The sequence below is a fragment of the Pangasianodon hypophthalmus genome, chromosome 26 (genome assembly GCF_027358585.1).
Source record: "Pangasianodon hypophthalmus isolate fPanHyp1 chromosome 26, fPanHyp1.pri, whole genome shotgun sequence".
In the NCBI taxonomy this organism is placed as follows: domain Eukaryota; kingdom Metazoa; phylum Chordata; class Actinopteri; order Siluriformes; family Pangasiidae; genus Pangasianodon; species Pangasianodon hypophthalmus.
The window spans coordinates 1,284,885-1,305,283 of NC_069735.1; the positions used below are offsets into that span (position 1 = coordinate 1,284,885).

Genomic DNA, 20,399 nt, shown 5'->3' on the forward strand with positions numbered 1-20,399 from the left:
GTCATTTCTGGGAATTTTGTCTTAACAGACGTACGCACACGCTGCCTCAAAGCTTTCAGTAAACTTCAAATTACATAGAAATTTTACTGAACACTTATTAATAATCTCTTATTAATAAACACTTATTACTGAACTCTTATTAATAAACAGTTATTACTGAACACTTATTAATAAACTCTTATTACTGAACACTTATTACTGAACACTTATCACTGAACTCTTATTAATAAACACTTATTAATAAACACTTATTACTAAACACTTATTACTAAACACTTTAATAAACTCTTATTACTAAACACTTTAATAAACTCTTATTAATAAACACTTTAATAAACTCTTATTACTAAACTCTTATTAATAAACTCTTATTACTGAACACACAGGATGACTTTATTTAGTGATGAGTTTGGAGACAACAGGGTTTTTTTTCCCTCTCTCTTTTTTGTTTAAATAAAATATGTCACTCTGACAAACTGAAGCTCACGTAGAACAGTATCTCTAGTTTTTAATTATTGAATAAAAGAAAGAAAGAAAGAAAGAAAGAAAGAGTGAATAAATGAATGAAAGAATGAATGAATGAATGAATGAGGGACAAAAAAAACAAAAAAGATAGACTTTTAGTCTTACGTCTTTAGTCTTAGCACTGTCTCTATCTCTAAGAAAGAAAGAAAGAAAGAATAAATGACAATGACTAAATGATTGACTGACTGACTGAATGAATGAATGAGGGACAAAAAAACAAAAAAGATAGACAGTCTTAGCACTGTCTCTATCTCTAAGAAAGAAAGAAAGGAAGAAAGAAATTGGGGCAAAAACTTGTCAGCAAGTTTACTGTTCCTCTAGTTTCATGTTTTTTTTTTAATTATTTATATATACTTTTATGAAGTGTGTAATTCCGCCTTAATTTATGAAAGTTTATTTATTATTATTATTATTATTATTATTATTTGACATTTTTTTGGCCTCACAGTCTGTAACTCTTTAGATATCTGCAGTAGCGTGTGAACAGGGTGTGTGTGTGTGTGTGTGTGTGTGTGTGAGGAGGAAGTGAAAGTTGTCCCGGTTTCCCTTTTTCTGACCAATAAGGACGCTGCTCCGCCCCGCGTGCGCCCGCGCGTGCCAACATTCAGCGCCGCGTCATCGTGCTCGGGAACAGCTCCGGACAGAACCCGGTGTGTGTGTATGAGTGTGTGTGTGTGTGAGACAGTGTGTGTGTGTGAGGGAGGCGGAGGGAGTGTATGAATGACTCCTCCGCCCTGGCAGACTGCGCTCAGTGTCCGGTAGGAAGGCGTCTGGGACGCGGCCTCTCCTCTTCCTCTTCCAGAGTGAACATGTGGAGGAGAAACGTGGAGCGGAAAACTTTTTGTTCCACTCAGTTGCTGTGAAAGTTTTTTTTTTTTTCTTTTCGAAACACTTGGAGGAGTTTTTGTCTGCGCTCGCGCAGAGGCGGTGTACCGGAGCTGGAGCTGGAGTTGGCTCGCGGAGCCGGTCACGTGAGTGTGTGAGGTGTGTGAGGTGTGTGTGCTGTGGACCGGTGGGAGGTTCGGTCTCTGAGGACGCTCGAGGCGCTTTTGTCCTCTTTTACCTGTCGGGTGACTGAAAGCTGATCTACCGACTCGAGTTCTCTCCCTGTAACGCGCACGAGACACCATGCACCAGCGGCGGGATCATCCTGCAACCGGCACGCGCACCCGACCCTTCTGTGTCTGAAACAATAATAATAATCATAATAATAATCATAATAATCATAATAATAATGACGAAGTTCTCTTTACAGACTAGGAACACGTTTACGCCTGGAAGCGCGAGCATCTGAGTAACTTTTACACGTTTTCGGTTAATCCATCTATTTATTATTGTTATTGTTACTATTTATTTGTATATCAGAAATGGCTCTGTCCCAAATTCAATGCCTCGACGACAACCACGTGAACTGGCGCGTGAGCGAGTCCAAACCGGAGTTCTTCTACAGCGAGGACCAGCGGCTCGCGATCGAGGAGCTGATCACCGGCGGCCGCGAGGCCTTCGACGCGTACGTGAAAGAGCGCGAGCTGCGGCCCTTCCTGTCCGAGCCCGAGCTCGAGCGCCTCTGCCGCTCCGTGGAGGACTACCGGCCCGGGACCGAGCATCCCAAACCGGACACGGCGGACAGAGAAGAGCGCGCGCTGTCGCTGCAGTACTGGCCCGACCGCTCCGACATTTCCATACCGGATTTAGACCTGGGCTGGCCGGACTGTAACTCGTACCGCGGAGTCACGCGGGTCAACGTGTACACGCAGCCACCCGTGGACGGCCAGACGCACATCAAGGAGGTGGTGAGGAAGACCATCGCGCAGGCGCAGAAGGTACCTCATGCATCATGACGCAAAAAATACTTACTATACATAATGTCAAACCTTTTTATTCTACAGTATAAACCAACACTTCCTCTTAAACACAGATACAAAGACTGTTCTGGATGTGTTTACGATGTTCACGGTATGATAACCCAAGTCTAAAAAGATCACGGTATCACGGTATTAATCACCCACCACTCTGTGTACCAGTCTCTCTGAGGGATTAGTATTTCTGATCGATTCTCAAAAGATTTATAAATCTTTGCACTCACGCTAAATAACTAATACGAAACTATTATTTTGACCTTATTGTAGGGGGCGTGGCCACGCAGGTTGATCATTAATAGGTCACATGACTGTAACATGTATGTAGGCTGTAAAAACTTTTAGTTTCGGCGAGAGATGATAGAAAAGTGCGAGTGTTTGGTGGAGTGTCTTTTCAGGCTAAATCTTGAGAACGGCATTTCTGTCAAACCTCTTACGCTGTCAGTATTTATCACGTTGTCCTAATAAGATGAAAGTGTGAGGTAAAGCAGCGCGCTGAGAACGTCTAGAATCGTACAGAAGCGTGAGATTTGCAACAAATCGCGAGTTTGTTTAGTCAGTTGCGAACGCAATGTCACATGGTGCTATACTGCCCCCACTGTTCACCCCGGTATTGCACCCATGTAGCGACATGTAGCTTTAATCTCTGAGGACGTAAATAAGCTGCGCTCCAAACACCACAGGATATGTGCGGCAGCCATTTTGTTTATGTGGAAGCATAGTGTGTTTCTCGGAGCCTTCAGAGCCTTCAATTCCAGAACATTCCACCTACACAAACAAACAAATCCACATTGTATAGTTTCATATCACATTAAAACCACGTTTCCGAGTTTTACTACAATTGCTTTTGGCTATAACAACCTTAGATACTTGATCGTGACTTCCACCAATCAAAGTGTCTTAAAAACACTTCAGGGACCCAATTTAGGAACATCGTTAATCAGTTATACTGTACGTACATCCCCACAAGACGTAAACAAAACACTGATTATTTTATGACTATAGTGCAACTATTCAAATACTAATCCCATTAAGCTAAAGTGCATTGTTATATTGATTTATTGGAGCCATTAGAGCCTTTTATTCCAGAACGTTCCACCAACACAAATCCACAAAGCTCTGGTGTTGCCAGGAATTAATTTCAGGGCTCTAAATAAATTCATGGTGTGGGCTGTAAATTTATAAGTATGACATATTAATGTGTTTTGTTGCCAAACAGCAACAAATGCGTGATTTTACCGTCAAACAGTCTCATCATGTGAGTTTAATTGGTGGAAAATAGCTTTATGACAGTTCCAGTGAAAATGATTCAAATACCATGGTCATAATGTGTCATAAAATCCTTTCGGAGGTGTGTGTGTGGGGGTTTTAAAACCTGAAATCCATCCCCTTCTTGGCTACACCTCTGCTATCATGTAAACACCATGTTTTCTAATTTGAACAAAATTGCACTTCTCTCAACATAATAACATAAGAAATTCATCAAAAATTTCACCACAATCACAACACGCAGTCACTTCGCAGTTAAACACATCAAGAGAAAATAAAGACGCTAGCTAGACTCGATTAATATCTTTTACGTGCGATATATGCTTCGTATCGTAGAAATGCCGTTGTGATATGATATTTTTTGTAATATCACCCACCCTTTATCGTTACCATAAAAACCAATGACGTATTAGAACGAGTACATTAATATAAATGTGTGATTTATGGATTTGTTGTGGATAATTAAATAACACCTTCTGACTAATCAGAGTTGTTGAGCAGTGATGTGGTAGCGTTCATACACTGGAGCATGTCTGGAGGGGTTTAGCGCAGTTCTCCCAAGTAAAGAATTTGGGCTCCGTCCAAAATGGCATACCATTGTGCTCCATTCTGTAGCTACAGGATAGTGTTCAGAGTGCACTTTGGGGCATGTGCTGGTGGCAGACTGCTTTGCTATGCTATTTAATATGGTAGTTATGTGGTTTGCGACCCAGCCCTGAGACGCTGGTGTGGTCGGTCTGGGATTTCCCTTTGAATATTTCGACTCCCAAAGGCACCGAAGGATAATAAACAGGTTCGAATCCGGCCGTGCTATTGAACGAGACGTCAGAGTGAATGTTTAGAGGAAGCTCGGCTGTTTGAAGACCCTCTCGGGAACAGCTCAGTATGCGTGAGAATGTCGGATTTGTAACGCAGACGAAACCCCTCCCTTGTGTTTCTGCGGAAGTGCTGATTGGACGGAATGCGAGATAAAACCCGAAAAAAAAGACTTAGTCAGAATGAATCAGAACATTTTTTGGATCCTGCTTTCTATTCAGCTGCCTTGACCCGTCATCACTGACACATCTGCAAACGTTCTGTCTCGGTACGAGACGGCGTGTTAAAACATGCTGTCAATGCTTCTGTATTAACGCGTGCAAACACGAGGTCTCAGCACACACACAGCGCCTTTTTACTCCCTCATAAAAGCATTCGGACCCTCATTGTCAGTGTGCTGTTCATGCACAGAGAGCTCTTTGATTAAAAGAAGTGTGTGTGTGTGTGTGTGTGTGTGTGTGTGTGGGCCTGTTTTTACATCTTGGTCCCCACAAAGCTAGGAATATCTCACAGTCCTGACCTTCTGGAGTCCTCATAAGTTTTTACAAACAATTCTTTAAGAAAAAAAAACCTAAAAGAGCCAAAAAGTTTGTTTACTGAGGTTAAAGTTAGCATTAGGTTTATATGTAGCATAGCATTAATTAGCTGCCTTATTATAATTATGTCAATGCTAGGTCCTGATAAGGATAACAACAAGAAAAGAACAGATATTTGCATTAATAATGATGTTAGATTATTATTGTTATTCATGATTATATATAAATAAGGGATGGGATTTAATTTAGCACCTGTGCTGCTTTAAGAAATAATTTTAGCGTAAAAACGTGTCGTGTAAAGTAGTCTTGCAAGCGATATATATAGAGTAATAAGTTCAAAGAGGTCATTTTAGGATTCTGTGTTATTTGTGAATAAACACTGAAAATGTCTCCTGAAATGCGATGATAAATGTGATGGTACTCATTTGCAAAAACCTTTTTAGACAGCTACATGACTCCGAATTCAAGATAAAACCTTTTTTTTTCATTGCATTGTTCCACTGAACAAAAGTTTCAAGTCAACAAAGCAACACCATATAAGCAATAAAACACATAGGGACATTCTGTTCTAGGAAAACAATCAACCACATTACCACCTTATTACTTACTTCTGCAATTCTGCCAATGCTAACAATTATTTCTCAAATAAAGAGCAGAAAAGTAGTTTTCTCTACCTAGCTATGTACTGTATGTGATTTATTAATACGAGTTCTTACTCATCACATCTGTAATCAGATACATCGCTCATTATTGCACATCAAAAGGTCCCAAGTGCTTCGACCAGTCATACACGTCTTGCTCCACCCACCAGCTGTAACCCCGCCCCAAACTCCAGGCTACAGCGAGGTCCCACTCCCTGGCACTGGAGCCACCGCGGCCGTCTCGCCCACGCCTCCAGGCAAAATGCCTAGTGTTGGTCTGTTTAGACGTAGCATCAAAAGTAACGAACGTTACAGAATCAATCCGGTTTTTTTTTTCCACGTTGCAGGTTTGGAAACGTTTCAATACCATGTCCAACTCTAAGACCAATTAAAAACAATTAATCCTCATTCATGGTTTTCTGTATGTTCTTGTACATGTAGTGAACCATAAATATTTCTGAAATAGATGAAAAGATTGCTGTTATTATCTCTTTTAATAAGTTAATAAGTAACCGTTGCTTATATTGTTAGTTATTCTACTTTTACTACAAAACGGGTTTTGCAATTTGTTTAAGAGTTTAGCATTGTGAGAGTTTGTTATTGTTACATGTAACAATATGCGGATATTTTTTTTTTATTCGACGTGCCGTTTACTTAACCAACAATGGAAACGTGTTCTAACGTAAGATCGCACAGGCTTCTATTTCTTGGAATGTAATACAACAGTGAGATATTATTCTAGTAGCTACTATTGCACCACATTGCACTGTGCACAAAACTTTTCAGACCAAACACTAGACACTAGACTCAAAAATACGCTAAAGAGCAGAAACAGGAGATGAGCCAGTCGACATGTGTTTTAACTCTCTGATAAACAACGCCACCTGGAAGCCCCTCCCCTTCCCCTATCCCCTATCTCATATGATTTCAGCTGCAGAGGCTGTCACACTATCTGTCACTATCTGTCAAATGGAAAATGTCTTTGAGCTCATTAATATAAAATCAACGCATATTCGACTTAGCTAACATTTAGTTAACATCTGTTAATTATACAGTATTTATTAGTGATACCACTGAGATATTCAGGCCAAAAATAATCCAAAACTGCAGTTTTCTGCCACGCTGTCGCCATGGACACATCAACACTGTGGACTATATTGAAAATGTACTCTTATGCTTTTTTATATTTACCGCACATTACAGTGAAATCACCTAAAAATCCACCGTCCAGCTGGTGTTGTTATGATTGCCGCTGCCACCAAGCAGTTCCAGACTCCCCAGCTTGTAATATCATTATGGCCTCCTCTACTCTTAAACATGAAATGGTGGACATGCTCCTTTTTCCTGTCTTTTTCTACGCCAGAGGTCTTCAATCTTATCTGTAAAGGGCTGGTGTGACTGCAAGCTTTCATTCCAGCCAAACTTGCTAGTTGATATGAGACTAAAATGAACTAATCAAATAAGTGGATTCAGGCATGGCTCCTTATTTACTGGAATGAAAGCACTTTGCAGGGGACACTTTGAAGATCCCTGTTTTAGGCTGATTATATTATGTTCATGTTTATGTTTTCCAGCTCATCGGCATCGTAATGGACGTTTTCACTGACGTGGACATTTTCAAGGACCTCCTGGATGCCGGCTTTAGGAGAAAAGTGGCGGTGTACATCATCATCGAGCAAAAGTCTGTTCAGGACTTTCTGCACATGTGTGATAGAGCGGGCATGCACGGCGGACACCTAAAGGTGAGCTCACACACACACACACACACACACACGCACACACACACTTTCACGTGCACACCCTCACAGCCACACACTGGTTCCTTGGATCACATGAAATCCACTGGCACTGTGTAATTGGTGCTGCGTGTGTGTGTGTGTGTGTGTGTGTGTGTCTTGTATTCTTAGGTGTGTGCTCGAACATTCTTAACATGCCAGTCATTCTTGTACCGTGAGAGTAACGACAGTAAAACAAAGGCCTCTGAAATATTTACAAGAGCGAGAGCTTAAATGTCATTTATATCAATTATGTTTTTAACTTCCTTCAATCAAGTCGTGATGAATTGGCAAGTTTTTCACACGCGGAAGCTTAAAAATATCATTTGTCGGTGTAGCTTAATGCATAATTTCCGTGGGACCTAAAATAAAAATGGCTGCATAAGTATTTACGTAAGTAAGTGAATGCGTATACTTAAGTATTGGCCTCTCGGTTGCTTCTCTGACTCTCCCTCTTTACCCTGCAACTGAATCTACACAGAGTCGCACTTTTTTAATAACGGATTTTCGCAGGGCAATTTCGATTGCCCTATATTTCCATCTTGCCTTAACTAAGACCAGTTACCCACTTTCCTCTGCTGATGAAAAGCTTCCACACCACATGATGCTACCACCACCTTGCTTCATGCAGCAATGGTGTTCTCAGCCTTACAAACAAATACAGAAAAGTTGGTCAAAGTTTGCTATATTTTTTATATTAAAAAAACCTTTGGATTGTATATGTCTCCATCCATCTTGCCCTCGATCCTGACCAGTTGCTGAAAAGCAGCCCCACAACATGATGCTACCACCACTGTGCTTCACACTAGCACTAAAGTTGTCAGCGTAAGATGCAAATTCAGTAAGTGTGGTTTTGTTTTGTCTCCTGTTGCGTGCAGTATCTCCGGGTCCGCTGCAGCGGAGGCTCCGAGTTTCACACGCGCTCAGCTAAAAAAGTGCAAGGCTTACTGAGTCAGAAGTTCATGTTTGTGGACGGAGATCGCGCCGTGTCGGGATCATACAGGTGTGTTAATGTGTATATATGTGTGTGTGTGTGTGTGTGTGTGTACAAATTCAGTAGATTTGTGGCTCAGAGCATAATTTTATGTTTTCATGTCGTAAAACCTAGCTATAGGCCTCAGGTATGTGGGTAGATATCTATAGGAAGAAGCCTGTGAGCAATCATCAAGCCACGCCCACTTTTCTTTGTTTGAGCAAGTGCCTGTGGCTGCTTTGCATTAAATATCCTACAGGTGCATATTTACTGCATGCATTATACTTGCATTTCATACACATACTGTAAATAAGGGATCAAATTTAATCCAGTTTAGTTCTGAAGTCTGAGATGTAACCATTTTGGAGCAAATTGCCTTTTTTTTGTCAGTTGTCTGGGGTAAATTGGGGAAAGCGTGATATTCCATAGAAGTAAGGAGTAACACACTTGGGGGTGTGCTGTTATAGGAAAATTCAACATCAGCGATTCGGTGCTTACTATTACGTCTCAAATTGTTTTATTCCTCTTACACCAGACTAACGTGCCAATCATAACTTTTTTATTTATTAAAGAAAGACCCATTCTATTTTTTTATCCATTTATAGTTACGTTTAATGTCGTGGAATGTCCGAGAATCGGGTTTTCACTCAGGTTTTCACTCAGGTTATAGCAGGTATAAAGAGTTCCTCCTTCCTTCCAGTCTTGTGGGTTTGTTTCGGAGGTGTGTATAGCGCTAACATGTCGACTCGCCTTTTCAGGCAGTGGTTCTTCTTGAAACGAATGGCCTGTTCCTTCCCTAGCCTCACTTTTCTCTCTCTCTCTCTCTTGAAGTTAATAAAAAAAAAAGACAGCTTGTCATGTTACTGAGAAACCACAAAGAGCAAACAAACTGTCCTGAAGTCAGGTACAAAGCTCTGACACTGCAGATTTCTTCCTTAAATCTTAAATTGTAGCTGGAACTACTGTCAGAGCTGCTGTTATAGGAAATGAATCAACAGCTTCTGACCAATCAGAATCGCTGTGGTATAAAGAATATTATCATATTTCCTTATAAAACTCGATAAGCATGTCACATTTTCTTTCCCCTCAAAAGCCCCAGAGTGAAAGTCCTTCTATTTGAACTATGCAGATAGGATTAGTTAGAACTTATGACATGGTTCAGATGAGGTTGGGCAGAGTAATTATTACCAGAGTATCAAGTGCCGCTCGAATCTGTCTTGTCAGTGAAGTTTATGGACTGTGCAATCCCACGCCTGCAAAGATTACGGTGTCTTTTATCTACCGTAAAATGAGCAGTTAATTGACCCAAGGCAATGCTCCGTGAATTGAGATATGTCAAATCTTAAGTCGTTTTGTGGTTTTTCATAAATTAATACACTTAGGGCTTTACTTGTGTGGACAAAATCCCTGCTATTAGCGTTTATAATAATTGCCAAAAAATTCTGTTTGCATTGCACAAGCCCTGCTTACACTGGTTTACAGTATGACTAATACATGTAGCATTAAATTTTAAAAAATCCAGACGTAGAAAGTGGTATTATGTTTTTGGCTATTCATGTTTTTTCGCTTGTTATTATGAGGATAATAGTTTTTCAGTAACATGACAAGCTGCTTTTTTTTGTGTTATTAACTTCATGAGCGAGAAAAAAAGAGAGGCTGGTGAAGGAACGGCTGTTTTTATCTGCTGTAATGTAAATGGACGTTCCGTAACATTCAATTTAACTACAATCGAAAAAAAAAGTATAATGTGTCGTTCGTTAATTCATAACATTGTAATCGTTGGCAAAATTCAGTCGCATACAAGGAAAAAAACACTTCAAAATATGGTGATCGTGGAAAATAACAGCACATGTGGTCCAAACAGGCACAAGTTAGTGCTTGTGTTTGTTCAGAAATAAGAAAACCTGCAGCATGGGATCCGTGCGCTGTGGCTTGTTGACTTTTTTAATGATAAAAAAAAAAAAAATCTGATTTTGCTTGCAGCGTGTTTGGAGAATAGGTTAACGCCGAAGACGAACAATGCAAAAAGTTAGATTTGTGCTTATTTATAAAAGTAAACCCATTTTAGAAGACTAAACAGCAAACGTACAAAAAAATATCGAATTGGCATGTATTGGAATTAAAGGACGATATGAATCTGACGTTCAGCTTGGTTTTGTTATTTGTTCAACAGGAAAACAAAGAATAACAAATATCAGGCAATAAATATGGCCATTGTGAAATTGAAGAAACTTCACTATATAATATAATGTGATTTACATTTTTGGCCAAAGTGCCCAGTACTATTTCTCAGCTAGCAAGCAGGACTTAATCAAACGTCCTGCTTTCTTTTGTAACGTGTCTAGCCTCTGCTGTATGCATCACCTTGACTTAAGAAGTGTGTGTGTTTCAGTTTTACATGGATGGCTTCCCGCTTGGACCGCAACCTTATCACGGTCCTCACCGGACAGGCAGTGGAGACCTTCGACAAGCAGTTCCGTGAGCTCTACTTGACTTCCCGTGGCGTCAACCTCTCCAAAATCCGTCTGGCTGACCTCCCTGAGCCCGAACCAGTCCCTGTCCCTGCACCCGCCTCTGTTCCATCAGCGGCTGTTGCCAGGAAACTCATCAACCCCAAATACGCCTTGGTGGAGACGGCAAGTCGAACCTCCTCAGACAAAGCCCCAAGTCCCAAGGATAGCTCGCAGAATCCCTTGCCTCAGCCGGTTAAACGCCAACGTGAGTTAACTGAGGACCTGCCCAAACACCCGGGGCTCATAGGGTTACCAAAGGCAGAGCTCATTCAATACCTGCCCACATGGCCAGAACCGGACCCACCTAGTGATGTCATTGGCTTTATCAACATTCGGGACACAAGCAAGCCACTGCAGCCGCACTTGATGCGCTCGCAGCTGTTTGAAACATCGCAGGCCATTCGTTTCAAGGACCCATTTACCGCTCCACCAGAAGAGCCACTGCCTGAAAAGGCGAGTCCACGTGTTAGAGCTACTCACACCACCAAAACAAACCCACCAGACACCCGTGTGGAACCAGTGGATAAACCTGATGGAAAGGTTCCAAAGGAGACCAAGTTGCCAACTGACTCCCCAGACACTGTGAACCCTGGCAACTCTGTTTCGCCTCCTAAACCAACACAGCCTCTTCAGGACAAACCCCAGACACAGGAAAATCCTCCGGCGCCTCCTGTGCCAAAGCCACGCACCCTACAGCTAGTGATGTCCGCAGGCGATGGGCCCGATAACATGCAAGTCAGTGTGGTCAGGAAAAGTGAAGTGAAACCTCATGAGAATTCCAGCTCGGAGGAGTACAGAGAAGAACCTGAGGTGTCTAATTCGGCGTCCGCCAATCAGGATTCAGATAGCAAAACTAAAGACAATGACATGGACAGTAACAAGAGTCCTGAATTGGCCCATTTAGCACAAGACGACTGCTCGACGGCATCAGATGAGTACTACGAGTGTACCGACCCAGACCACAGCAGGCTCGCTAATGGTGGACCAGTTGGCTCGGGACGGCTTGGAGAGCATGTGAATATAATGGCACGATTCTCACAATCCATGCTGGACCTGAGGCCAGATAAAAGCACCGATCTGGATCCCACAGACAGGAACTTGCTGAACATACAGAGCAGATACAGAGGAAAGGTAGGGGAAAGTGTGTGTGTGTGTTTGTGTAAAAGTGAAAAGTGATTTTTATCACATGAGGTATGTTATCTTTTTAGCCAGCCTCTATAAACCTGGGTGTGTCCCAAGTACATGCGGGTAATAGAGTTGTGTTTACAGGCCATGTGTGCCTGTATGCTAGGAAATGTACCAGGGTGTGTCAGAGTGCGTTTCAGCAGGCCCAAACTCGCTGTGAGAACTTTAATCAGTTCAAAACGGACACATTGCAAACATCTGCTCTGAATTAGTGAATAGAATAACTAAGTAGAAAAGTAAATCTACTGTAAAGCTGACACTACACTGGAGATTATAGTATAATCTTGATTACCTGGAAAAAGTGCTTAATTGCTTTCATGAAGTGTCTTATGTGCCTTTCAGTGGGGAATGTGTCTAAGTTAGGGATGGGCAGTACAACAAAACTATTATATCACATATTTTTACGACAAATGACGTGCATCATGATGTAGGTTTGCTAAGAAATGTCCAGCAAAGTGTCCAGTATCTACAAAAATAAATGAGCACTGTAAAGGTTCATTTTTGTGTCAGAATCTGTACATCAACTGAGCTGCTTCTCAGTTTGTAATCATTAAAAAAAAAAAACAATATGAATATATATTTTCTGCAGAAATGGCATTTTGAGAGAGGTCAAAGGAGAACGGCCAGATTGGTTTGAGCTGACAGTAAGGCTACAGTTACTCAAATAACCACTCTTTACAACCGTGGTGAGCAGAAAAGCATGTCAGAATGTCACTTGTCCAATTTGTGTCCAATCAAATGCTCTGTAGAACACATTTATCCCACTCCTGTGAACAAACAGGACTTTGATTTGCAGTGAGCCAACTGTCAGTGAGGCAGTATTTAACCTTCTTGCAGAAATCATTAAAAAAAAAAATCAGCCCTCCCTGACTTCCTGATTCAAAAGGAAATATGGAATCAAATCACGACTCTAGTACCACTTCATGGGCACTTTAAGAAAACCATTAAGAGTCAGTGTTTGAGGTGGCATTTTAATTTTAATTTGTTATTTAATTAGATTGAGCTTCCTCCACCTTGGTGCCAGAGATGTGACGGCTCATTGCCGAGCCAGAGCCATGCTTGTGTCTTTAAGTGAACGCCGGGCAAGAGTGGGGTTTGATAAATGTCTCCAAGTAGACGGGAATGATCCAGTTTGGGCTTTGAGGAGAAGCATCAAGGTTTTTAAATCTGAAGCAGGCAGGTCCAGGAAGCCAGTGAAGGAGAACTGTGGTACTACTAGTGAGCTAGTGAAATATTAGCACGCGTGTTACACAAGCTAACCGAGCTATGAACTATTAAATCAAATATGTACAAAAAGGGTTGGCCTGTTTTCGTGTCATCTAACAGTAACACCTAATTTATGTGAAAATGACGCTAAATTTTTGTTGGACACTTTCCATAACGGCTTTCCAAAGGACTCGTCTGTGCATGTCAGGTCAGAATAATTGCTTTCAATACGACATGATTCATGATGCTAAGTAATCTAAGTGCAGAGTTTTTTGTTGTGTTTTTTCGTACCAATTACTTAGGATTTGGAGACAAGAATACTAAAGATAATGGTATTTTTTTTGTTACTTTACATTCCTACCTAAAAGAAGGAGAAAATGAAAAAAAGCCCCCATTATATTTCCTTAAACACTGTAAATATGCATTTTATGTGCGAAGTAGTTGTATAACTCTAACAGTTCATTATTAGAAAGTCGATAGCTTTCTGTTTGTGGAAATATGGCATGTAGGTCATTATTACTGTATATTTTCCTAAGTATATAAGTAATTATCTTAATGTAATAATTAGCTATTGAGTTCTAAGTTAAATTTCGCTATTCTGTACCCTTTCTGGTGCTGTATATAATATGTAACGTGTAATACCTGGGTAGAGCGCCCTGCTGATCATGCCAGGAAGGATGATGAAGATCATCGGCAGTATTTTCAGGTAGCTGGCGAAGATCGATGCCCCTTTAGCATGGCTCAGATTTTTTGCCGAAAGAGATCTCTGCACGATCACCTAAAGAGTCACGATATTCATCAGAATTATTCCTACTGCACAATTTTATTAGCGTTCATCATGCATGGTGCACATAATGTTTGAGAATTTGCACTGATTTATCAAAACAAATAGCAACCTTTACCAAAAAAATCATATGTAAACAAATGGAACTCTTGTTAACTGGGAATTTTGTTGTAGTGAAGTTGAAATGAACATATGTCTGTACAGTTTTCTGTAAAATAGTGGCGTGTTATGGTATTTGTTAAGCTTCAATCGCTTGCTAAAATGCTAAAAAAAAATACAATTAATAGGCTTAGCTCTTTTAGCAAAGAGTAAGCTAACTTGGCTAGTTGGCTAATACTAGCTGAATGATATGAAACGATATTTGTTACATGAAAAATTTGAGCAAAATAACTCGATATTGTTTGTTGGCTATATGTATCTTGTGAGAAATTAACAGTAGATCTTAGAAAACAACTCTGTTGCTAGTTAGGTACTTTAGCTAGCTGACACTGAAACTTTCAATAACAGTATTCTCTGCTAGCTAACAAAGATAATTAGCTACAAAGTAAAAAAAGATGTGTATCAAAATTCAACAGTAGACAAATTAATCATTTCAATTAAAAAATAAACAAGAGTTTAACAAAATCTAGCAGCAAATATTAGTAATATCCTCAGTAGAACTTAATCTGCATTTGAAAAGGAATAATCATAAAATTTAACATTATTTATTCAATTTGAATGTTATGTTAAACATACTAATATGTAGGTTTACGATTTAAGTTATGACTGCATTGATAGGTGAAGAGGCGCTAATATCTATGAATTAACCATAGCATTAACTATGGATTAGTTTTTTACGATTTTGACGGTACAGAAGACACCTGAAACTACATTTCAGACCAAATGCAAGTAAAATTCACCTGGAAAAAAGGTCAATTCACTGAAGGGGAAAGGGCATGGAATGTGAATGATTTGCTTTTGGTAGTGGTTATTTTTCTTGGCATTATGAACCAATAGAAAGCAAGTGGGCAGGACTTTTGCCTCACTTTTTTTTTTAACTTGATGTGCATCCACCAACATGCACTAGGGTTTTTGTGGTATAATTCTGTTTCTTCTTTCCACCTGCTAGGATTTTCTTGTTAGCAGTGTTGCCATTTTAACATTTAAGCAAATTTTTCGCATCTCTGAGCAAAACTGTAATAATTTACACCACCTTCCCTCTTCCCTCACAGGTTTATCAGCCAATTGAAATCTCATCCATACGAGAAACCTACAACAGAGCCAAAGTAGTGATCGCCAAACCAGGAGTGTTCCATCGCCCTCCGAAAAGTAGCGCCCGTGTAATCGGAGGGCACCGATACTGGCAAGGCAAACTGGGCACAACGCAGCCTGATGCTGATCGTACCAGCCGCTCCCCCTGCAGAAGGATCCCGTCTGGAGGACTCAAAACCAGCCAATCGTCAACTCAACGTGTCTCTCACACACACTCCCCTTCACCAAGGAGGAACGAGACGCAGATGCCGTTAGGAATTCATATTTCTAAACTCTCCAGCCTCCGAAACCTTAGGGGCAGGGTACCAGGAGTTATGGGTGACAAAAAGGTCACACACGGGCACAAGCAATGTTAACTGGAAATACTTGGGACTAAGCAGAAACTATGTATGTACATAGTAATTTACATGAGCATGTGACTACAACAAAACCAAATTGATTTCTGAATTGTTTTCTCAGTTGAATGCAAATTTTAGTTGTTGCTGCCCTGAGGTACTTTTGGAACAATCATGTGGTGCAGGTTGGTGGATTTCCCCAGTATCTTTTCTCCATTCTACTTTCAGGACTTACCCGCACGTGGTATCTCTGGATCTTGCTTTCAAAATGGTGGATGCAGATTAAAGGAAACTGGAGGAATGCTTGATAGTGGCCTTTCTTATCATGTGCTAGCCCAAAGGATTTGGCTGGTACCATTTTTTTTTTGGAACGTGTTCTCTAATGTTTGTCTACAAGACATTTGGAAAGACACGCTCAGGGGAGCGAGGGCTCAATGTGAATGTGGGTTTACAGCCAAAATCGTAGCAGAGGCACATTTACAATGACTCATGTAGTGTGTCCTGGACAATTTGTGTCTCACACACCATGTTATGGGGGTTGCTTTGAATTGAAATGGTGATGGATTTGGGATCATGGTGGGTGAACAAGATAACGCATATGTTACAAACCAGTTTTTTTGCTTACTCACAAAAATCAAAGAAAACAACAAAAAAAAAAAACAGTGTTGAAATATTCCGTCATCCCGCACATACGGTTTCCATGTAACTGTACTCGACCAGATTTTCTCTTTCAGAGGGAATCAGACTTTATTAAATAGGTGTTGTTGATTGTTGATACTCATTAGAGGTACGTGTTCATCTCAATGCAAAGAGATCAGCTTTACCAGCTGAGGTCATGTATTTAATAGTGATGTGAAACAATAAAAAAAAAGTTTTCTTAAATGTTCATTTCCTGGTCTTTGTTACTGAAAATGAATCTGCTGATATGGCGTTATAGGGATCGTCCTCATACTCTCTAGTAAACACACTGTTTAAACAGCATAAAAATGTTACTTGCCATTGCTGACAGTGATTAAAGCAGGTTTTTTCAGAGGCAGACATGTTTGTTTCTTTGTTTTGCCTTGGATTTGGAGTGAGGTGGAAAGTTTTACCTGTTTTTTTTTTTTTTTAGCAGAAAGCTAGCTATTGCTGTGTTTAGAGGACAACTGCCTTTATTTTGACAGCAGTTCTTGCCTCAAGGCTAGAAGGGCTAGAAGGTTTTCTTTTCTGTGGTTAAATTTAGCTGCCTAATGTTGCTTGAAAGTGAAATGGTATAACTTGCTTGCTAGCATTATTCAGCAAACTAGCACTCTAACTCAGCTAATCCTATTTAAAAAGTGGTGCTGTTATGCAAGTCAAGATGATAGCGAACTTGTGTCTGATGTGTTGGTGTGCTTTTTGATTGCTGAGGAGAAACTACCTCTACATATGCTTTAATTTTTGTTTGTGACATTATGTTATTAATGGCTCTCTGTAACATTATCTGTGTGAGTTGCTAGCTAGCATTAGTTAGTAAACTAGACACCATACTCAGTGGTGATGCTATTATGTAAGCTGAGATACTAGCGAGCAATTGCGCATAGAGGTAGGTGTTCATGTTCCACTGTAAAAGGTCAAGCCATTATCATTATCTGTGTCTATGTGGGTGTGTGTATGTGCGTATTTACCTGATCAGTACACCAGTACCAGGTAGCAAGGATGGTTAATCCGAGCGTCATTCCCGGCCATGGCAGGTCTCCATGCACCGGATCTCGGAAGAGGTGCATGGCGTCGGGCCGCGGCAGGTGGCATGTCGTGTTCGGGATTATCTTCGACGGCACGGCCTGGAGGTACACACTCTCCAAATTGCCATAACCACCAATCTTGTTGAACGCTAAATCAAACAAAAAATAGACTCATGTTAGAACAGTACAAAAATATATAAAGTTACACCCCGATATCTTGGTTCTTGGGATATCCTGGTATTCTGATTACAACTTCATCCACAAAAACATAAAAAAGTGGATACAGTGCTGTGTATAAGTATTCACCCCCTCTTGAACTTTTCCTTATTTTGTAGTGTTGCAACCTGGAACTGAAATTGGCTTAACTGAGATTAAGTCATGAATCTACAAAAAACTATTTACAAATAAAAACAGTAAAAGTTCTGATTGCGCAAGTTTTCACTCCCGTTGCTGTGAAACCCCTAAATCAGTTCTGGTGCAACCAGTTCCCATCAGAAGTCACACAATTGAACTTAGTGAACCCGTGTACAAATAAAGTGCCACCTGATTTTAATATAAAGAGCCCAGTGTTTATTAGAGAACACTCCTATACAAACAGCATCATGAAGACCAAGGTGCTATCAAACCTTGGCAAAGTTCTGGAAAAGTATCAATCATGGCTTGGTTATAAAAAAATAAATCCCAAACTTTAGACAGAAAGGAAATGGAAAGAATACAGCACAACTGTAATGTGAGGAGGCCGTCCATCAAAAGTCAGTGACCGGGTAAAGAGAAGCAGCAAAGAGGCCAAGGGTAATGCTGAAATAGCTGGAGAGAAGCCATGTGAAATCCTGTTTAGAGTTTTCCAAAAAGCATATTGGACACTCAGCAAACATGTGGACAATGGTTCTCTTGTTGGATGAGACCAAAACTGAACTTTTTTGGCCTTGACACAAAGTGCTATGTTTGGTGGAAATCCAACAATCACCCTCAAAACATCGTCTCCACTGTGAAGCATGGTGGTGGTAGCATTGTGTTGTGGGGATGCTTTTCATCAGCAGGGACTTGAAAACTGGTCAAGGTTTGAGCCAAATACAGGGAAAGCCTAGAAGAAAAAAGATATTCCAGTCTGCATGAGACTTTGGACTGGAGCTTGAGCAATTCAGCAAAGGTCAAAAATATCAAGATCTAGATGTACAAGGCTGATAGAGATATCCCAGAAGAGCAGTAATCACAGCCAAAGATGGTTCTACCAAGCATACACATACATCCGGGGGAAGGGGGATGATACTTTTTGCAACAAACCAATGTCTGCTTTTCTGTTTTATTAGTTCAATGTATTTCACTGTCAAATGTTAGACATGTGTGAATCAAATGCTTAATGCATCTCATGGGTGTCTGTCAGCTCATGTATGCGGAAGAGGGCGGATAGCGTTTTTCCTCTGAGTGTGTTACGCTGCCCTGTGACACAGCATGATCCGCAGTTTTTTAAAAAAATGTGTTTGACTGGCTTCACGTGTCTTAGAGGAAGCACGTGTTAGTGAAAGCTACCAAATGGATGCAAACACATGCTTCCTCCGGGGAGATCTGACTGGTGGGTGGGAATTGGTGAAGACTAAAAAAAAGTCCATTTCAGTTCCAGGTTGTAGCTTGTACAACATGCATTAAATAAAAGTTCAAGGGGGTGGGAATATTTCTGCAAGGTACTGTAACATGTTTGGCTAAGCTCTTAAGCAGACAGAATGTCCCAATTTGGAGCCGTCACACCCGACTCAACTCCTCAAATCTTTCTAAATATCTTAATCGCTAGTATTAGGCATGTTTTTTTGGATGTGTAATAGATCTCTGGGAGCAGACAGGGTTGGGCACCATTTCAAGAAAAAAGTGTCTAAGTCATTGTCCTGAAGTATCAGTGGATTTATGACACAAATTTATATTGCAAACAGCAACCAAAAAAAAGCTTTTAGAAACGGCAGACTGTATAAGTACCTCACATAATGCAGTCTGAGAAGTGAGAAGTTCACTGGGAGTGTGCTGTTGTGCATGAAGAATGGGATTTGATGGATGTTTACTTGGCACAGTGTGCGAGGGGGTGTATGGCATGATAAGGCAATGCTATCTTTCCTGATCTATAATTATTTTTTTTCTGAAACAATCCCTCCTTTTGTTATGTTGCTGGTAGGATCAGATCAGAAGCGTTGATGGGATTAATGAGTGTTTGAACAGCTGATTGTATAACACTGAATATGTTTGCGTACACACTGTCAGTGTTCATCAAGAAGTAATACAATAAGTGAGGAATAAAACATGATGGGGCATGTGGTCGTAGCAAAATAGCAAAAAAAAAAAAAAAAAAACATGAAGTGCTTTGATTGCCAAATATGATTATTTTCCTGTAACAGCACATCTTGAAGCATTTTATTTATTTTATACCACAGTAATTTGCCAACGTCTAACAATTTTTTTATTTATTAAAGAAGTTCCTGTTATAACGATCCACATACAGTAATAAACAACAAAGAAAAATGTATTAACAAACATATGGGAGGTTTTTCTGTAAGTAGATGTTTAATATTTATGGAAGGAGTCTCCAGTGTTAAGTAAGTTTTCCGACATCTTCAAGACAGAGGAGTTTACGCTTTGCGGTTTCTTGTTAATATCACAATCTCTCTCAAGAGAGAGAAAAAAGACGCTGATGAGAGAACGACTGTTTATAGCTGCTACTCTCTCATCTCATGGACGTTCCGCAACATTAAAATGTAACAATAAACAGATAAATATTATGTCGTGTCATTTTTTATTAAATACAAATTGTAAGCATTGTCAAGTTGCTGTGGTATAAGTGGAGTAAAACACTTCACAAACTTTTGCACCTCCCAAATGAGTATTTTTTAAGTTAACTTTCGATGACGGAGGCAGTGTGATTGTTCTACGCAGTCCCAAACTCCAATATCAATATCAATATTTTTATGAATACTGTACCCACAATTAAAATCCAAGAAGGGAAACGAATCCAGATATTAAAATTATTAAAATCCAAACAGGTGAC

At 40.3% G+C, this 20,399-nt stretch overlaps 2 protein-coding genes across 2 annotated transcripts in view; one reads left to right on the forward strand and one right to left on the reverse strand.

Annotated features, from left to right (window-relative positions):
• slc5a10 (solute carrier family 5 member 10) overlaps positions 1–20,399 on the reverse strand; it is a 40,849-nt gene that overhangs the window by 9,878 nt on the left and 10,572 nt on the right. The window contains exons 8-9 of the mRNA XM_034300143.2: positions 17,315–17,520; positions 13,941–14,076 (exon numbers count right to left, since the gene is read on the reverse strand). Coding sequence (XP_034156034.1) covers positions 13,941–14,076; positions 17,315–17,520 — 342 coding nt within the window. The remainder of the gene's footprint in view (positions 1–13,940; positions 14,077–17,314; positions 17,521–20,399) is intronic.
• On the forward strand, positions 1,135–16,374 carry LOC113535497 (protein FAM83G). The gene is made up of 5 exons (XM_026928810.3): positions 1,135–2,348; positions 7,221–7,388; positions 8,300–8,424; positions 10,787–12,038; positions 15,294–16,374. The coding sequence occupies exons 1-5, from the start codon at positions 1,893–1,895 to the stop codon at positions 15,687–15,689; spliced, it is 2,397 nt and encodes a 798-aa protein (XP_026784611.2). The 5' UTR covers positions 1,135–1,892; the 3' UTR covers positions 15,690–16,374.